The sequence below is a fragment of the Neolamprologus brichardi genome, chromosome 7 (genome assembly GCF_056152115.1).
Source record: "Neolamprologus brichardi isolate AB-2024 chromosome 7, ASM5615211v1, whole genome shotgun sequence".
In the NCBI taxonomy this organism is placed as follows: Eukaryota; Metazoa; Chordata; class Actinopteri; order Cichliformes; family Cichlidae; genus Neolamprologus; species Neolamprologus brichardi.
Window position 1 is genome coordinate 15,350,882 of NC_142110.1, and position 16,822 is coordinate 15,367,703.

Genomic DNA, 16,822 nt, shown 5'->3' on the forward strand with positions numbered 1-16,822 from the left:
CCACTCGATACATCCAAGTGTATGCAGAAGAGCATACCTTGAAGCTTCAGCAGCAAAACATAACACTCCAGACTGCATCTCCTGTCAGCTAAGAACAGGAAACCAAAGCTACATTGAATTCATAAATGCTCACCAAAATTGGACAACAGAAGATCTGAAAAAACATTACCTGATTGAATGGTTCTCAGTTTATACTGCAACATTTAATCATGTTGCAATCATGTAATTAAGGCAGTTCTAAAAGCAAAAGGAGGTCCAGCCCGGTACTAGTAAAGTGTACCTATAAAAGTAGCCAATGAGTGCGTAAGGTTACAACTTTTCTCCCAGTCAGTTGTACAAAGTAAGACATGCAAACAAAAACTACTCATATGAATGAATTTCAAATGTCTCAACCCAGCTGCACAGTTAGCTGTAAAAGCTGTTCCAGTGTGTCATCTCTTAAGGCTCCTGGACAAAACTTGGCTTGTGAGCTTCTGCCGTCCACCACCACCTGTACACCACCATCATGTATTCAGATAGCTTTATCACATCCACATACTCATTAAGGCAGGCTCTCGAGAGAAGTGAAAAATGCTAAATATCATGTTGACACAGCAGAACCTGATTATTATTAAAGAGGTCTCACACACCTTTTATTTGACCAGATTATAAGACTTTCAGTACAGAAGTCTGTCTACAGAAAAATACAAAAATATACGTTGCTATGAATACTATTCGTCTTTGGTGTTTGGTTGTTTTTTTACAAACAAATTAAACTGAAAAGCACACAACAAGAAAAATTGCGCAATTATTTACCTGTATATTGTGACAAAACTAAATCATACAATGCTTTGTTAATCCAACTGCATGATGTCATAGAGTTTGATTATTTATTTTTAGGTCTTTTTGAATTTAACTCTGCAGGTATTCACACTTTTGTTGTCCCACACGTACAAAAGCTTTTTGTTGGGATAGTACGACAGCATAGCCAAGATTCCATTACCTGATCTTATGTCAAAACCTGCATCCACAGGACTCTCTTTCTTTAAATCATAGGCATATGTCACCCTTCTGTCTTTGTCATCTGTAAAATACAGCACCCCACACACAATGAAAGCATTTCCTGCTTTAGCTGTCGGGTAGGTGGTGTTTATGACAGACTCTATAGAGAATGTGTCATCGTCGAGCTTTGCGACCAGTGTGCTGTCATCTGCGTTTGAGGCAAAGATGACCCACAGTCCACTTTCATCCACAGCAAACTTGAAGTATGTCTTTGAGTTTCGAAAAAGATAAGTCAGGTTGTGATATCTGGTGTCTGGCATGGTCAGAATCTGCGTTCTCTTCGTTTTCAGACCAAATCTGTAAAAATTTAAAATATTGACCATTAAATAAAAGTTGCAGGCATCAAACACCTCAAGACAGGCGCAGATGGTGCAGCACTTACTTTATAAGTCTGTTTTTTCCGCCGTTGTGGTAGTAAAATGATCCTTTATAAACAACATGGCCACACCCCTGGTAGAACCTCTTGGTGTCTATAGTGTTTTTAGTGTTTTGCAATGTTGAAAGGTCCTGATATTCCCACAAATGTCGACCTGGTGACAAAAAGTTCTCGCGTTAAATCCAATCAAATAACTCTCAAAAGTCTGTTATGAAGTGAGAATTCATGGATGTTGTGTAAGTCACCTGAAAAATGATCGGCCAGCCAGTACTGATCTTCATCCAGCTGTGACGCGTCTGACATCCAGGCTCCATAGGTGCTTTCCATTTCAGTGGGCTTCTCTGAGCATTTTATGTTTTTAATAATACACTCTAAACAAAAAAAAGACACACACACACACTTTTGTATTTCAGTAAACTATACAGTAGAAGATAATTAGATAATGGCATGATTTGAAGCTTAATTTAGCAAGTCTCTAACCACTTTCTGTTGATTTGTCACCGGTGGTCACACTGATCTTATTATCAGACCAGAGCTTATTTGAAGAATCTGAAAAAAAATGAAAGATCATTTTTAATGTAAATATTAATGATGTTTGAGTCATAGCAAGTGATCATTACTTTGTATTTTTGTGTGAGGTGACTATAAATTATCAATACTATTTTTTATTGAGCCTTGCAACAAAGTGAAGTGTCAGTATTGAGGTCAAATATGGGACACGTGGCCATTCCTCACCAGTTGTCATGGGTTTATCGTTGACGTTTCCACTGTTATTGAAAGTGTCTCTGTTTTTATCCAGTTCTTCTGAAAGTGAACCTTTAAATTGAAAAAAAAAATGAAAGCGTGTATAGAGATTCCAAAGATGTTATAGTTTAAAAAACACCATATTAGGCACAGCCTACTGGCACCAGGTTGGGCCTCTTTTTCCTTCACACCTTTGATTTTTTTGGTATAGATTCAACAAGGTGTTGTAAACAACACTCAGAGATTTTGGTCCATATTGATATGATAGCAACACACAGTTGCTGCAAATTTGTCAGCTGCATATCCATAATGTGAACCTCCCACCCAACATATCCCAGAGGTGCTCCATTGGATTGAGTTCTGGTGAATGTGGAGCCCATTTGAGTCATGTCAATTAACCAGTTTGCTAGAAGCAGCCATTCACTGTGGTCATAAGCACATGGACATGATCAGGATCAATACGCGGGTAGGCCATGGTCTTTAATGATGTTTAACTTGTACTTAGTGGCCAAAAGATCCATGCTGTCACATGGTGTTTACGTAAAATTTTAACCATACCATCCAAATGTTCCAGCAAAAATCAAGACTCCAATAAAAATAGGATGAAATATTCCATATAAATAAATAACGCTATGAGAGTAACGTTCATAACGAGAGTGTTAGTCTTACCTATAAATCGTGTCACTGATGCCTCTGTAGCATTTTGTTTAGCAACATTGAAGGCAACATCTTTATCAGCTGCTTTTAGCTCTAGAAAACAAAGTAGTGCTTACTCTCTTGTTTTTTTCTCTTTTTTCATATAATTAGACTTCAGTTTATCTCTAGTGTTTTACCAGGTTCTATTGTTTTATCTGCATCCTTTTTAGAACCAGGAACAGTAAAAGCATCTCTGGTGTTTTCAGCTGGATGTGGTGTTGGTGTTACTGCAGATACAAAGATACAAGTGAGTTAGTACACATATAAACAGTATAACCAGAATCAGATACAGTATGGCAGTTTTTTACCTGTTATTGTGCTTGTTTTAATTATGGTTCTCCTGCCATTAAATGTATCACTCTTTATGTTGGCATCATGTGGGGCTGCAGAGTGAAATTGGAACCACATTCAGAACTTTTATTATGAAAGAAGTAACTTAACCATTCAAAGCAGATGATTTCCTACCTATTAATACTCTTACTGGCCCCTCTGTGACATTTGCAGTGTCTGTATCATTCCAGGAGCCCTGGCTGTCATTTTGATCAAAATTTAAGGACTCTGGAAAATTTAAAGAAAAAAATGGCTTTAGCATATTCTCTTCATGTAGTCAAACTAAGGTTTGTCTCATCTGAGGTTTACCAAGTTCTGTTGTTGCCTCTGAAAGTTTCTCCGAGTCAGAAACATTCAAAGCACCTCTGGATTTTTCTGGTGAATGTTCTGTTGGTGATTCTACAAAAAGAAAGAAAACTTTTACTAGAAGAGCTGGCACACCAACTCGAATCAACCAGTCCTTATAAGCTTGAGCTTCCTGTCACTAAATGTAAAAAGTTAAGCTATTTAAGGTTTAACTAAATATTGAACCTTGAGTCAGCATAGCTCCTGATTTTGTCAGCAGCTCGGGTATCATTTTGGATATTTATTCAAGATTAGAGTGAAATGATAAAGTTCAAGAATGTTTTATGAATAATAACCAAAGTAAAATAGGATATTTCATAATCCAAAGCAATGATTTCATACCTGTTAACAGCATTACTGGTCCTTTAGTTTCTGTGTCATTCAAGGTCCCCTGGCTTTCATCGTCATCAAATGTTACTTGTTCTATGATTTTAAAAAATAAGATTTAGGTTGAATTTTGTTTTTTAATATATTCAAACTTATGTTTGCCTTTGCAGTCTTGGTTGATTTACCAGTTTTCACTTTCATGCTCAGATGTTTCTCAGATTCAGAGACATTCAAAGCATCTGTGGTGGGTTTCTGAAGAGGATACGCTGTTGGTGATTCTTCAGGAAGAAACACAAGAAAATTGGTTTCTCACTCCTGGTTAAATCTCACTGTTCATGAGATAAAAAAAATAAAAAGCCTAAACTATATATTTTCATAATTAATGATGTTTAAGAGATAAAGCTCTTACCACCCCAAAACATTTACTACAGAAACATAAAACATCGCTGAACTTTAAACAGCTTGAATTTACCAGTTTTCAGAGTTGCTTTAATGAAGGTTTCGCTGCCATTAGAGGAGTCACTGTTTATATCTGCATCAGGTGGAGCAGTGAAAAGAAGACAACAAAGTTCAACACGTCTTCTTTGCATACCAAGCACAACAAGAGGAGGACATGCAGTTAATAATTCAAAGCACAAGATTTATTACCTGGTAATAATTGTACTGGTCCATTTGTAACATTTTCAGTGTTGGTATCATTAAAGTTGTGCATAAATGGTTTTGTGTCTAGAGGAATTAAAATGTTGTCATTAATCAGTCCTGGTGAATTTGTTGTGTTGGATTTTTGTGTCAGAAGGGTTACAAATGTTCATACCTCCTCTGGTGTTTGCAGCTGGACGATCTGTTGGTGATTCTTCAGTAAGAAAGAGAAGTCGGTCCACACATTAGAAAAATTATATATTCGAATAGTTAATTGCTTCAATTTGGAGCTCAAATTCATACTCTGCTGCAAGTATTTTAAACAGTTTCTCATTCAAAATCAAGTTAAACACTGCAGACATGATTAATTAGCTTAAATAAATAGAGCTCAATAACATAGAATACAGTATGATCACATTAGGATTAAAAACAAGTGTTAAAAAACAATCTAAAAGCAAATGAAGTAAAATAAGTATGGATAAAAAATATGAAATGATAATATAATACTATAGAACTAAGGTAAGTATTCAAAGACGTCTAAAAGATATTAGTACACAGTCTGTTAGTCAGTTGTAACGTCAGCTTGTGAATGATTGTGAATGAGTAATGTATCTGCAGCCAGTAAAACTAATCAAACCAATTATGAGCCCGTACACTCACAACAGGAGCATTTTTAAAACACACCAGTTTTTACTGTTGTTCACTGACAGTTCTGCTGCCCTTAAATGCAGCACTGTTTAGATCTGCATCCCTGGGGTCTATACAGTGAAAGCACTTCTAAAGTGACAGAAAGAGGATGTTTTAGAGTTTAATACCTGTTAATTTTCCTGCTGCCTCTGTGATGACTTCAGGGTTTGTAAGAATTGCTGTGCTGTAGCTGTAATCTTCATAAAACGATGAGCGATCTAGAATGGGTTTTTTTGTTTGGGGGGGGGGGGGGGGGGGGGGGGGGTTAAACTGTGGGGTTTAAATACATTTTTCATATATTCAAATTTCGGTTTTTTGATCATTTACCTGATTCTGTCTTATTGTCCGGTTTCTCAGAGTCAGAGACATTCAAAGCATCTATGAGGTTTTCAGCTGCATGTTCTGTTGGTGATTCTGCAGAAGGAACGTAGAAGATGTCACTGGATAATTGGACACACAATTTATCATAATCGTAGAAGAAACTTGCTGGTTTATTACAAACAGCAAGCGATCTTTATGTCACTGTGGAATCAAAGAGGAAATCCAGTACAATGAGTATAGTGTGAAATAAGATTTGTGTGTACAATGAATGAGTACCAATATTAACCTGCTAATAAATTCATTGGTGCTCTTGTAACATTTTCTGGATCGATTTCAGTCAGGTTGTCACTTTGGTAATCTGGGTGAGGTGATATCCAGTCTGCAGAAAAGAAAAATGATCATCATAACCATAAATGTTTTATATGAATCCAGATACACTATTATACTGTATATGTGGCCAAAGTTTCAAATCCTTTTGAGCCAAAATGGAAATAAGCATAAAAGATCACATTTGAGGTTTAACTGAGTGGGAAATGCAATTATTCAACCATTTTTATTTGTGTTCTGAAGTGATGTGGCAATACTGATAGCAAACACAGCAGACATTTTCTTACCACTTTCCACTGTAGTAACAGTAACATTTCTGAAGGAGTCACTGTTGATGCCTGAGACTACACTCAGCAAGCCTGGAGGGAAAAGGAGACATTTACAATTCTGCAGCATTTTCAGTTGTGACACAAAAAACAAATGATAGTGGCTGCGCTCACTGTTGTTAAAGTTCAGCACTTCTCACCTGCTGATGATTGGGACCTCTCGCCTGCTGGGACCTCTGTGACATTTTCTTCTTTGGTATTGTTGAAGGCGTCTTGGCTGTGGTTTGGATAAAAAGAACCAAAATCTAGGAAATAAAAGATGTTGAGTTTGATGCTCTTTCTTAGTCAAATATTAGTCTGCCAAACAAGACTTCTTATCGCTCAGAGTGGTAACTAACCTAATTTTATATTTGTGCCACTAACATTCAAAACATTAGTTGTGTTATCAGCTGGACGTGGTGTCGGTGATTCTGTGAAGAAGAAGAAAAAAAAGAGACATAAATTCCTACCCTTATCTTAGAGCAGTTACGAAGCACACACCATCCATAACATCTACCCATTCAGACATACATATATACTTTGCAACGTGTTGTTTTATTAGCTACTAATTTTAACCCTGTGAGGTCTAAGTCATCATCAGTGATGACTCTTACTCTAACCCAGCTCTAACTCTAAACAATCAGAAGATGGATGAATGGATGGACAGTTGTCGATCAGGCTAATGGACACCTCTATGACCAGTGTGTTGGGAACTTATCTTTAAGACCAACATGACTGAAACTAAGAGACTAAATAAAATGGAGACAAATCCAGACAATCAAAGAGTTTAAATTAAAATCTAAATAACAGTCTTAAATCTTGTTTCTGTAGGAGAATGGCTTCTGTGCTTTTAAAATATTGGCATTAATCATGCCTTTGACTAGTCTGATTTGTGAGGAGAGACGTGAAAAGATATAACTTTGTGGTAAAACCACTAGAACTGTGAATGTTACACTGCTTAATATCGTAGTGGATAAACAGGTGATTTTTAACTACTACTGAAATCGAATATACAGTGAACAAATGGAACTGAACACTCTTCAGGTCAGCCAACACTGTTTTTTTAAAAATCACACAGCTTTTCATATCATGTTTGCAGTCCTTGGTCCACTGGCTTATTGTGGCATTATTCCTACCTCTCCATGCGTAAATTTGACGACTACTTCCTCCAGTAATCTTGTTTTTCATGTCACTGCTGGAACAACAGGTGGAGCAGGATGGACCAGGTGGACCAGGAAGACCTTTATGTACACAGATTATTAAAAAATATGATGTGCAAAACAGACCAAATTAACAATACTGCTAATATAGACTCTTTAAGATTAAACCAATTATATTTACATAGTGAAAAGTCAAAACATAAATCATCTCAGAGTATTTTTACACTGTAAGGCTAAGAGTTCACGTGGTGGGTGGGTGGGTGGGTGGGGGCTCTGATTTTATATTCATTTTGAATGTTACCAGCCAAAAAAGCTGTTATCAGTTATTGCCACTTTCATAAATATCACTGGATGCATAAATATGAGGTGAGTGACTTTAACATGAAGAAAGATCAGCCTGGGCCACACTTATGGAGAGCACCCATCAGCCTTGACTGGTTGGGTTAAAGGGAGAGAGGAGAAAATAGGTCAAGGAGACAATTAAAACGAAGGAGGTTGGCTGAGTCAGAAACATTCAGCTCCAGAGCCAGAGACCTCTGCTGAAAGCACAGGGAGGTAATGGCATGCAATGTTCATGGCCCTTTGAAGTCTGTGGAGTGAAAGAGAGAAGAGTAGAGGAAAGGTGCTCGATGCATCATGGGAGGTTCCTCTGACGCAGCAGCATAACTAAGTGATGGTTCAGGGTCACCTGATTCAGCCCTAACTACAGGCTTTATCAAAAATGACCGTTTTAAAACTAATCTTAAGAGTAGAGATGGTGTCTGCCTCACAAACCCAAACTGGGGGCTGGTTTCAAATGAGAGCAGCATGATATCTGAAGGCTCTGTCTCCCACTGAAATGCTGAAAATGTGAGGAGCAGAAGTAAGTCTGCCCTCTGGTGCTATCTACAGAATATGGTACCATGAGATCTATAACATGTGTCAGAGTGTGATTAAGCAGGATTGCAATTCGGTTCTAGATTTAACAGGAAACAAATGAAAGGGTGTTATTATGACAGAAATATCACCTCTCTCTACTCCCTGTAAGTACTCTTGCTGCCGAGTTTTAGAGCAGCTGCATCCTGTTATAAGGTGTAAGGTAAGTACAGAAGTCTGGCACAGAAGTAACAAAAACAATAAAAGAAAAAGGAATGCTGTGATGTGGGCTACCCTATTAACTGTTCATATAAAACTGTTTTACCCTTAGTAATGACTTGTGATGCCTCAAATGTATTCAGTTCAGTTACATTTTATTTTTATAGTATTAAATCACAACAAACAACGACCACAATAAAGGTGCTTTATATTGTAAGGTAAAGATGCTACAATAACAGAGAGAAAGCCGCAAAAATCAGGTGATATGAGCAAGCACTTGGGGACAGTGGGAAAGAAAAACTACCTTTTAACAGGAAGCCAGGCTCGGCAAGTGGCAGCCTCTGCCATGACTGGTTTGGGAGTGAGTGAAGGGAAACAGGACACAAGACACAATAATGGTGTGTTTTTTGATGGAAATTAGAACACTGGGGTTTTCAGGTAGCCCTAGAGAGCTGTATGGGCAGAGATTACCCTCATTAACCTTTGATGCACACCCAGTTATTTTGTTCTGGAAGCAGGCCTGAAAAATGACAAAAGCTACTCAGTTCAGAAAAGAGAAGTAAGGATTAGCCCTACTTAGCATATGTTTAACACATCACAAAAAGACTCAAGAGTTGAAGGAAGGAAAAGGAACCAATAACAGTTAACAGTCTGTTAAGGTGATGTCAGGCTCCTTGAGTATTCATCAAGAGCTTCATGTTAGTTCAAAAACCTAAATTTCTTCAGAATCTCAGATTAATCTTAGAGTTTAAGCCATGCAGAGTTGGTAAAAAGATACAGTGAATGAGTAAAAGTTTAAAAAAAAAAAAAAAACATTGCCCACACTGCAATTTTCAGCTTCAAAACAACAAAAATACTATAATTTGGACTAATCAGTGCTAATCAGTGCAGCAAACACTTATCCCACTGCAGTAAACAGCTATGTCGCAGCTAAACACAAGTTTCTTGCAGACAGTGAGTGGGATGCTCATGTTGTGCAATCACAGCAGGAACAATGAAAGACTGTTTGAAATGCACGAGAAGCTTCTGTTCTGCAAATTTGGTTGTTTTCATACAGCTTTTCACTGAATGGGAGAGGAGATGGGTTCTCAGATTTCTTAGACATATAAAAGTTCTCACCTTTTCTACCTCGTCTCCCCTCTGGCCCCGGTGGACCTGGGAGTCCAGGTGAACCAGGTTTACCTGACAGAACAAAAACACTTTGTAATGCAGTAGGAATTTAGCATAATTTCAGTAAATTTACTCAGTAAATTTAAATTTCAGTTTTTACCTGGGGGTCCAGGTGGGCCTGGAAAGGAAAAAACAATTCACATATTTAAAAAACAACAACAACTAAGGGCAGTAAATACGCAAATGAAAACAGTGGAGATGCCTGTTTTTATGATGTGCACCTGTTAAACAAATTCCTTTGGAGCTCCTGCACATATCTGTGAAGGCTTTGACCTGAAATAAAGAAAAAGACATGCATGAGGAAAGTTTTGATTTAGGTGTAAGTTAACCACATATAGGGCCATTTTAGTAGGCCCTGTTAACACAGAAAAGACAGGGTGTTTTCTAAAGGTCTATATTTTAATCTTTTGCCATGTTCAGCAAAACCGGTTGTTTAACAGTGTTTATTCCCAAAATCCAGCAAAAGAATCATTCTCATTAACGGAGCTGAAGCAGTTAGAGTATAACAACAACAACAACTAAAATTCCCTAAAATTTTCTCCCTTCTTAAATCTCTGCTGTTCTTTTAATCTTTAGGCTTTAGATGAAACAAACTGAAAGTGAAGATTAATTGTTAATAAAAACAATGATACTGCCCCTGGCTCCCTCACAAAGTATACAGTAGCACGGCTTTGAAGAAATGCCAGTTTTGTAGTGGAAGAAAGTGGAGCCGAGGGAGGAGCAGTCACTCTTCACAGCACAAAGTACTTTTCCAGGAAGCACTCAAAACCAGAAATTTGTTAATGGTTACAACAGACTCCTGGATTTCTTAGATTGCAAGGAGATGCCTCACATAATCATATTAAAGACACCAAACTCGGGAAAAATAAAAAATTCCCCCTCTCTTCCGTTTCATAATATATATTTAGAGATTCATAACTCAGTTTTTTTCATAATAGAGTAAACAACATATAGCATTAGTATTCACAGTCCTACAGAAACATCCAAGCATGCTGATGTCTTACAGGAACCGTAGAGTATGTCATGAGCATCAGCATATCCTTCTGATCTTCACTTTGCATTGGATCTTCTTCCTGGTTTCTCCTGCGGCGGTGGAGCTTCCTGAACTCTCGGGCCTCTCCGGGGTCGATGGGCAGGATTCCCGCCCGCAGCCTGCAGCTCTCTGTCAGCTCCTGCATCTGGGACTCCAGCCTAAACAGCTCGTCTGCCAACTCTTTCTGCCGAAACAGCAGAAACACTAAACCTGCCGTGCTCAGGAGCAGCAGCACGCACATCCCCACCAGCAACACTTTCCACATGGGAGAAACTCCACTTCCCTCTTTCATGTTTGTGCCCTGTTCCTTGGTCCTCTGCTGCACAGTGATCCGGGCTGTGTAATTCAGAAGCACATACAGCACATTTCTGAACACCTGCCAGCAGATGACACGTCAGAGAGAAACCACAGTAGAGCAGTTGGAGAGGAATAAACATGTCAAAATCTGCCTGGAACTACAGCGAGAGAGAGACACGTGATGCATTGCATAATAACAAACATCTGCAAGACTGCTGAAATCTGTAGGCTTGCATGATTTAAATGCAGCTAATGGACATATTTCCAGAATGACACATCCTCCAGACAGCATATGGCTTCCCATCATTCTGGTGCCTCTTTTCCTCAGCATTTTCACTAGCCTGTCCTACTCAAAATTACATGGAAGTGGAATAAATAAGCTGGGAACAAGGGACACATTGTTGGGATCTACAAAAGAACTTTCAGAGAGCTTTCAGCAAATGTCTGCGAGTGTGCGGATGTACATGTGTGGGTGTCAGAATATCCTTTTTATGAAAGGGTTTTGTTTTTTTCGATTCATTGCAATATGAATTTCGAGATTGAAAGTTTCGTAAATAGTCAATGTTACATTTTTTTTTGATTGATTTTTGATTTGCTGCTTTTTCGGGGGTGGGGGGAAGAGGTCATTGTAGCTTCTGTTGCTAATTTCAGAGCAAGACCAACACATCCACCCCTAGATGTGTGGCCAGTATCTTTAAACAGGGCATACCAGCTATTCACAGGTACCAAGCATGAAAACCAGCTCATTCACAAAAGCTTTCCATGAACAGTGTTTTTTCCTTTAAAGTTTGAAACTATGATTTCTTACACTGGACTAACTAACATGCAATCAATCGCAGCACTTTTAGATTAAATTATTAAAACTGAGCTTTTAAGAATATAATTATGACATTTTTTTTAATTCTTCTTTTCCCTTTCTGAACTCCTGAGTAAGTCCTTGTCTCCTTTGACACAGGTCAGTCTGACCCAGCTAATTAATTTCCCTTTCAAAAGCCTCCCGGGTTGATGAATTGGACAGTGGGGTTTCTCTGGGTGCACCAAAGCTAAATGTGAAGTAAGCCCATCTAAACACTAATGCAGAGCACAACCAGTGAAAGCCTTGCAGGTTCTCCATTCTTATGAATAAAAAGCACCTCCTTTGTTCTGCTGGAAACTGCTTTGTGGTTCAGATGTGCACTGCTGTGTCTCAAGTTCACTCCTCTGCCATGGTGCTTGTAACCCTCAAGTGACCACGTCTCCAGGCAACTGTTAAAGTGAAAGCTTAGCCAAAGGATTTATAAACACTTGAAACACTGAATTTATTTGCACAAAGGATGCTGGTCACCTTTAAAACCAGTAGAGGAAGTACTGCACCTCTTCAAATTGTACTCTAAGTTGGACTGGAGCAGGAGAGGAAAGAGAAGTAAGTAGAATTATTCAACCTTTTTTTGTTACAAAGATTAATGAAGCAAACCTCTCACATAGACTGTTAATTTTTTTTTTTTTATATATATTTTCTACATATTTTTATTTTGTATTTGGACCTTGAATTAAGAGACTGTGTTTGATATTAGACTTTAATATTAAATCAGTTTCTGCGTCTGGCATCTTGCTTATTTAGTCTATTTATTTATAATGAGCTCCCATTTCGCTGCTCATCAGTGTCCTTCTGATGCAGTCTGACAGCAGCAAATTCATGTTGTTCAATTTTCTGCAGCACAGTGATGAAAAACTTAAGATACATGACAAAATACTGTAATTGTAAAATAACTATAAAGGTATAAATAGTTTAGAAAATAGCAAAGACAATAAGTAAGATAAGGGCTAATGACCCTATAATTGTAAGATAACAGTCATCATTATGAAAAAAAAAATCATAATGATGTCTGTAATTACTGTATATTTGATGCTAACTACTTCAGTAATACAAACAGTTAATGATAAAGGTTGATGTGGGTGTATTTTGGTTTGAATGTGGCTCAGTGCTATGTTACGTCCTAGACTGAAGGACAGACTCCACAGGAGATTAGGGAGGAGGAAACACACAGGCTGATCATCTTCTGTTTTGTCTGCTGCTTATTAAAAGATCTGAACGCAGACTGCAGACACACTGTGTGTGTGTGTGCTCCATTGGGTGTACCCGGCTAGAGAAACGCAGAGGATGCTGCCGGTAGAGGAGCTCATCGCTGGCCCCATGGTGGCTGATAGAGCGTCAGAAGTCACTGCTGTCCTGCTACTTCTGCTGCTGTTGCTGCTGCTTTTCACCACCTGGAGACAAAGAAAACAGTCACACATACCAGGTAGGCACTGATATATATATACATATGTACATATATACATACATATATATATATATATATATATATATATATATATATATATATATATATATATATATATATATATATATATATATATATATATAGTATATACACACACATATTGATATAATGTTGATATAATGGAATAATATGTTCCTTATAGAGAGATATTTAGGATGAATAATAGGATTTGATAAATAAGGTAAAGATTTTTTAATTTAATTTGAAGTGTATTTAGAGTGTAATTACTGTAATTACTGTACTAACTATAAGTATTTATATACCATATTAATTAAAGGCTCCAAAGTGTCTTTTTATATCATTTAGCCATCCACTGCAAAGGAATCAGATACAGAGTAAAGTCAGCAAGCATCTAATGACAAAGAAAGGGAAACCCTCATATACACAGAAGGTCTGCAATTCATCAATGACAAAACAAGGTTTACTCAACCATCACAGAGCGTGTTCCTTGTCTATTAAAAATAATCACAAAGAGTCTCTGTTTTGCAGCTCCAGGTGCAAATTCCTGTATACTGATGAAAAAGGTTCATGCAGAAGTCAAATAACAGTTACACACAGAACAAAGAGTGCCGTCCGTACTTGCCACTCTCCTATATACTAAGATCAGAGCCTGGCAGCTATCCCAAAAAAATACACTATCTTTCTCAAATTAAACTCAACAGACAAGGTTCTTGCTAATTTGCAGTAGAAGTGGGAGTCTACTATCATAACCCATTTCTCTCTGTCAGGTCCTTCCTTCTTAGCAGGACTCGGTCCCATTCTCTCCTACAGCAGGTTCATCTGGTCTGGGATTGGAACAGCGTGTAACTACTACAACAAAAAATATGGGAGCATTGTGCGGGTGTGGATAAGCGGAGAGGAGACCCTGATTTTGAGCAGGCGAGTGGGTTGTTTTTTTTGTTTTTGTTTTTTAGAGTAAACCGAACTTGTTTTACATTAAACTTTCAGACAGGATAAAGGTAAAGCCTGGTTTCTTCTGCAGGTCCTCTGAAGTGTACCACGTTTTGAGGAGTGCCCACTACACCTCCAGATTTGGGAGCAAAAAAGGACTCGAGTGCATCGGCATGTACGGAAATGGTATAATTTTCAACAGTGATGTCCTGCTTTGGAAAAAAGTGAGAACATATTTTTCTAAAGGTGAGCGATTACCACACACTGATAGCACATACTGTGGTTAGACTATTGCTTTCTTGAACTGTGGAGCTACTGAATGTTACTGTGCAGCTCTGACTGGACCCGGCCTGCAGAGGACTGAAGGAATCTGTGTGAGCTCCACAGCCAAACACCTGGACAACTTACAGGATATGACTGACCCCTCTGGACATGTGGATGCTCTCAATCTCCTGAGAGCCATTGTGTTGGACATCTCCAACAGGCTGTTCCTAAGAGTGCCGTTAAATGGTCAGGCGTGTTTACTGCACATAGATTCCTAAAACCGCATACTATACTTTTGCAAGAGATTGTGACGCATGAGCTCTGGCGCTGCATCTATTGATTTTTTGTTGTTCTTTTTAATAATTCAGAGAAAGACTTATTGATGAAAATTCACAACTACTTTGAGACCTGGCAGACAGTTCTAATAAAACCAGATATATTCTTCAAGGTTGGATGGCTGTACAACAAGCATAAGAGAGCAGCGTAAGACACCTCATCTCACAGTAAGTCAGTATTGTGGTTTGCGATTTCTTCAACCTAATGTTTGTGTTGCTTTTTGTGCCAACAGACAGGAGCTGCAAGATGCGATGGAGAGCCTGCTTGAAGTTAAGAAAAAGATGATTCATGAAGCCGAGAAACTGGACGACGAGCTCGACTTTGCAACAGAGCTCATCTTCGCCCAGGTCGGTCTTTTTGGAGGGATTTTTGTCGTCCCCCGATACAATTGTCTTTTCTTATTCCCGTCTGTTGTGTTTAACAGAACCACGGAGAGCTATCAGCAGATAATGTCAGGCAGTGTGTGCTAGAGATGGTGATCGCAGCCCCCGACACACTTTCCATCAGCCTCTTCTTCATGCTGATGCTGCTGAAACAGAACCCGGACATAGAGCTGCAGCTAGTGGAGGAGATGAACACCGTCTTGAGTTGAGTGCAGCTTTACAGTGTTTCCATATTCCATATTCACAGTTTCACTCTGGTGAGTAGAAGTATTCTGACAGATCTTTCATTTTCAGATGAAAAAGACGTGGAAAATATCAATTACCAAAGTCTGAAAGTGATGGAGAGCTTCATCAACGAGTCTTTGAGGTTTCATCCTGTGGTCGATTTCACAATGAGGAAAGCTCTGGAGGATAATGACATCGCAGGTACAAATATCAAGAAAGGCACCAACATCATTCTCAACATTGGCCTCATGCACAAAACCGAATTCTTCCCCAAACCCAAAGAGTTCAACCTCACGAACTTTGAAAAAACGGTAAGTGAGCCGAGTGTAGTTCAGCAATAAAGGTTTCATGGTTTAAACTAAAAAAAAAACATGCACACACACACACATTTGAGTCTTTGCTTTCTCTCTTTGGCAGGTACCCAGTCGTTACTTCCAGCCCTTTGGCTGCGGGCCTCGTTCCTGTGTGGGCAAACACATCGCCATGGTGATGATGAAGGCCATCCTGGTCACTCTCCTGTCTCGGTACACTGTGTGTCCTCGTCAAGGCTGCACGCTCAACAGCATCAAGCAGACCAACAACCTGTCACAGCAGCCAGTGGAAGACGAGCACAGCCTGGCCATGCGCTTCATCCCACGAACGACATAACCCCACAACATCAAGCTGTGAAACATAACAGCGCTTTTTACACTTCAGATGAAAACATCTTGAAATGGGTTTAAAGGCCTTAATGAAGTCCTGTACTAGGAAATACTAATAGTAAATTTGTATTAACAGCACATGTACTCCAAATTAAACTTTACTAATCTTTAACAAAGTACACTTGTTAAGTATAGATTTCTGATTCGGGTTTTGACAGTGTACACAGCTCATACATTTAATAAAGATGCATTTACAATGACTGAAATAACTGAAGAAAAAAGTCACATGCAGAGGAACAATGGTTCTGTATTTACATTAGTTTTATTTGTATTATGTTTTCAGTTTGATATCAGTTTCTTCTCATCTCATTTAGCATCTGTTGTTTTGTAAGTGGGTCACCCAAACATTACATTACTACAGGAGCTGCTCAGCCACAGAATCTCACACTATGAAGCTTTCTCAAAAATTTCTCAAACTAAACTGTTGCAATGGTGGCACAGTGATTGGTCCTGAGTTCAACTCCACCACCTGGCTTGGGCACGATCTCTCCGGGTACTCAGTGTAGTCTCATTTTTGGCTGTGTTGACAAATTTGGTCAAATTAACTTGAGACTTTTTACTCTGTGGTTTTGTAATTACCCAACATTATGCCTGATTTTTTAAAAAAGTTTTTTTTTAGTTTATATAACTAAAAATAAAGCTATAGAAAAAGTACATTATTGCTAAGAACAATAACCCTTTTCATGAATAATTTACCGTAAATAAAATCTGCATTTACTTTGCCTTTGTGGGTATTTCTGTGTTATATAATCAGTGTAGAAATATGCTATAGTGCTGTATATACTTCAGCTTCACTATGCAAACAACTTCACATAAAAAAGCTCATTTT

General features: G+C 38.4%; 2 protein-coding genes across 2 annotated transcripts; one reads left to right on the forward strand and one right to left on the reverse strand.

Annotated features, from left to right (window-relative positions):
* Positions 1-630: 630 nt before the first annotated feature.
* Positions 631-10,911, reverse strand: LOC102793745 (uncharacterized). Its single transcript, XM_087843173.1, has 26 exons — positions 10,547-10,911; positions 9,764-9,815; positions 9,643-9,660; positions 9,492-9,554; positions 7,275-7,379; positions 6,498-6,569; positions 6,300-6,404; positions 6,121-6,192; positions 5,793-5,885; positions 5,513-5,599; positions 5,314-5,403; positions 4,674-4,712; positions 4,508-4,585; positions 4,332-4,391; positions 4,045-4,137; positions 3,875-3,955; positions 3,497-3,586; positions 3,323-3,415; positions 3,166-3,240; positions 2,995-3,084; positions 2,831-2,911; positions 2,153-2,233; positions 1,898-1,966; positions 1,663-1,788; positions 1,424-1,571; positions 631-1,338 (listed from the first exon to the last, which is right to left on the reverse strand). The coding sequence occupies exons 1-26, from the start codon at positions 10,865-10,867 to the stop codon at positions 876-878; spliced, it is 2,745 nt and encodes a 914-aa protein (XP_087699299.1). The 5' UTR covers positions 10,868-10,911; the 3' UTR covers positions 631-875.
* A 1,275-nt stretch (positions 10,912-12,186) lies between these two features.
* On the forward strand, positions 12,187-16,715 carry LOC102793447 (brain aromatase). The gene is made up of 10 exons (XM_006789168.2): positions 12,187-12,274; positions 12,938-13,151; positions 13,922-14,072; positions 14,176-14,330; positions 14,418-14,594; positions 14,717-14,831; positions 14,917-15,031; positions 15,109-15,271; positions 15,362-15,603; positions 15,710-16,715. Exons 2-10 carry the CDS (start codon positions 13,013-13,015, stop codon positions 15,938-15,940), a joined length of 1,488 nt encoding a protein of 495 aa, XP_006789231.3. The 5' UTR covers positions 12,187-12,274; positions 12,938-13,012; the 3' UTR covers positions 15,941-16,715.
* The last annotated feature ends 107 nt before the right edge of the window (positions 16,716-16,822 follow it).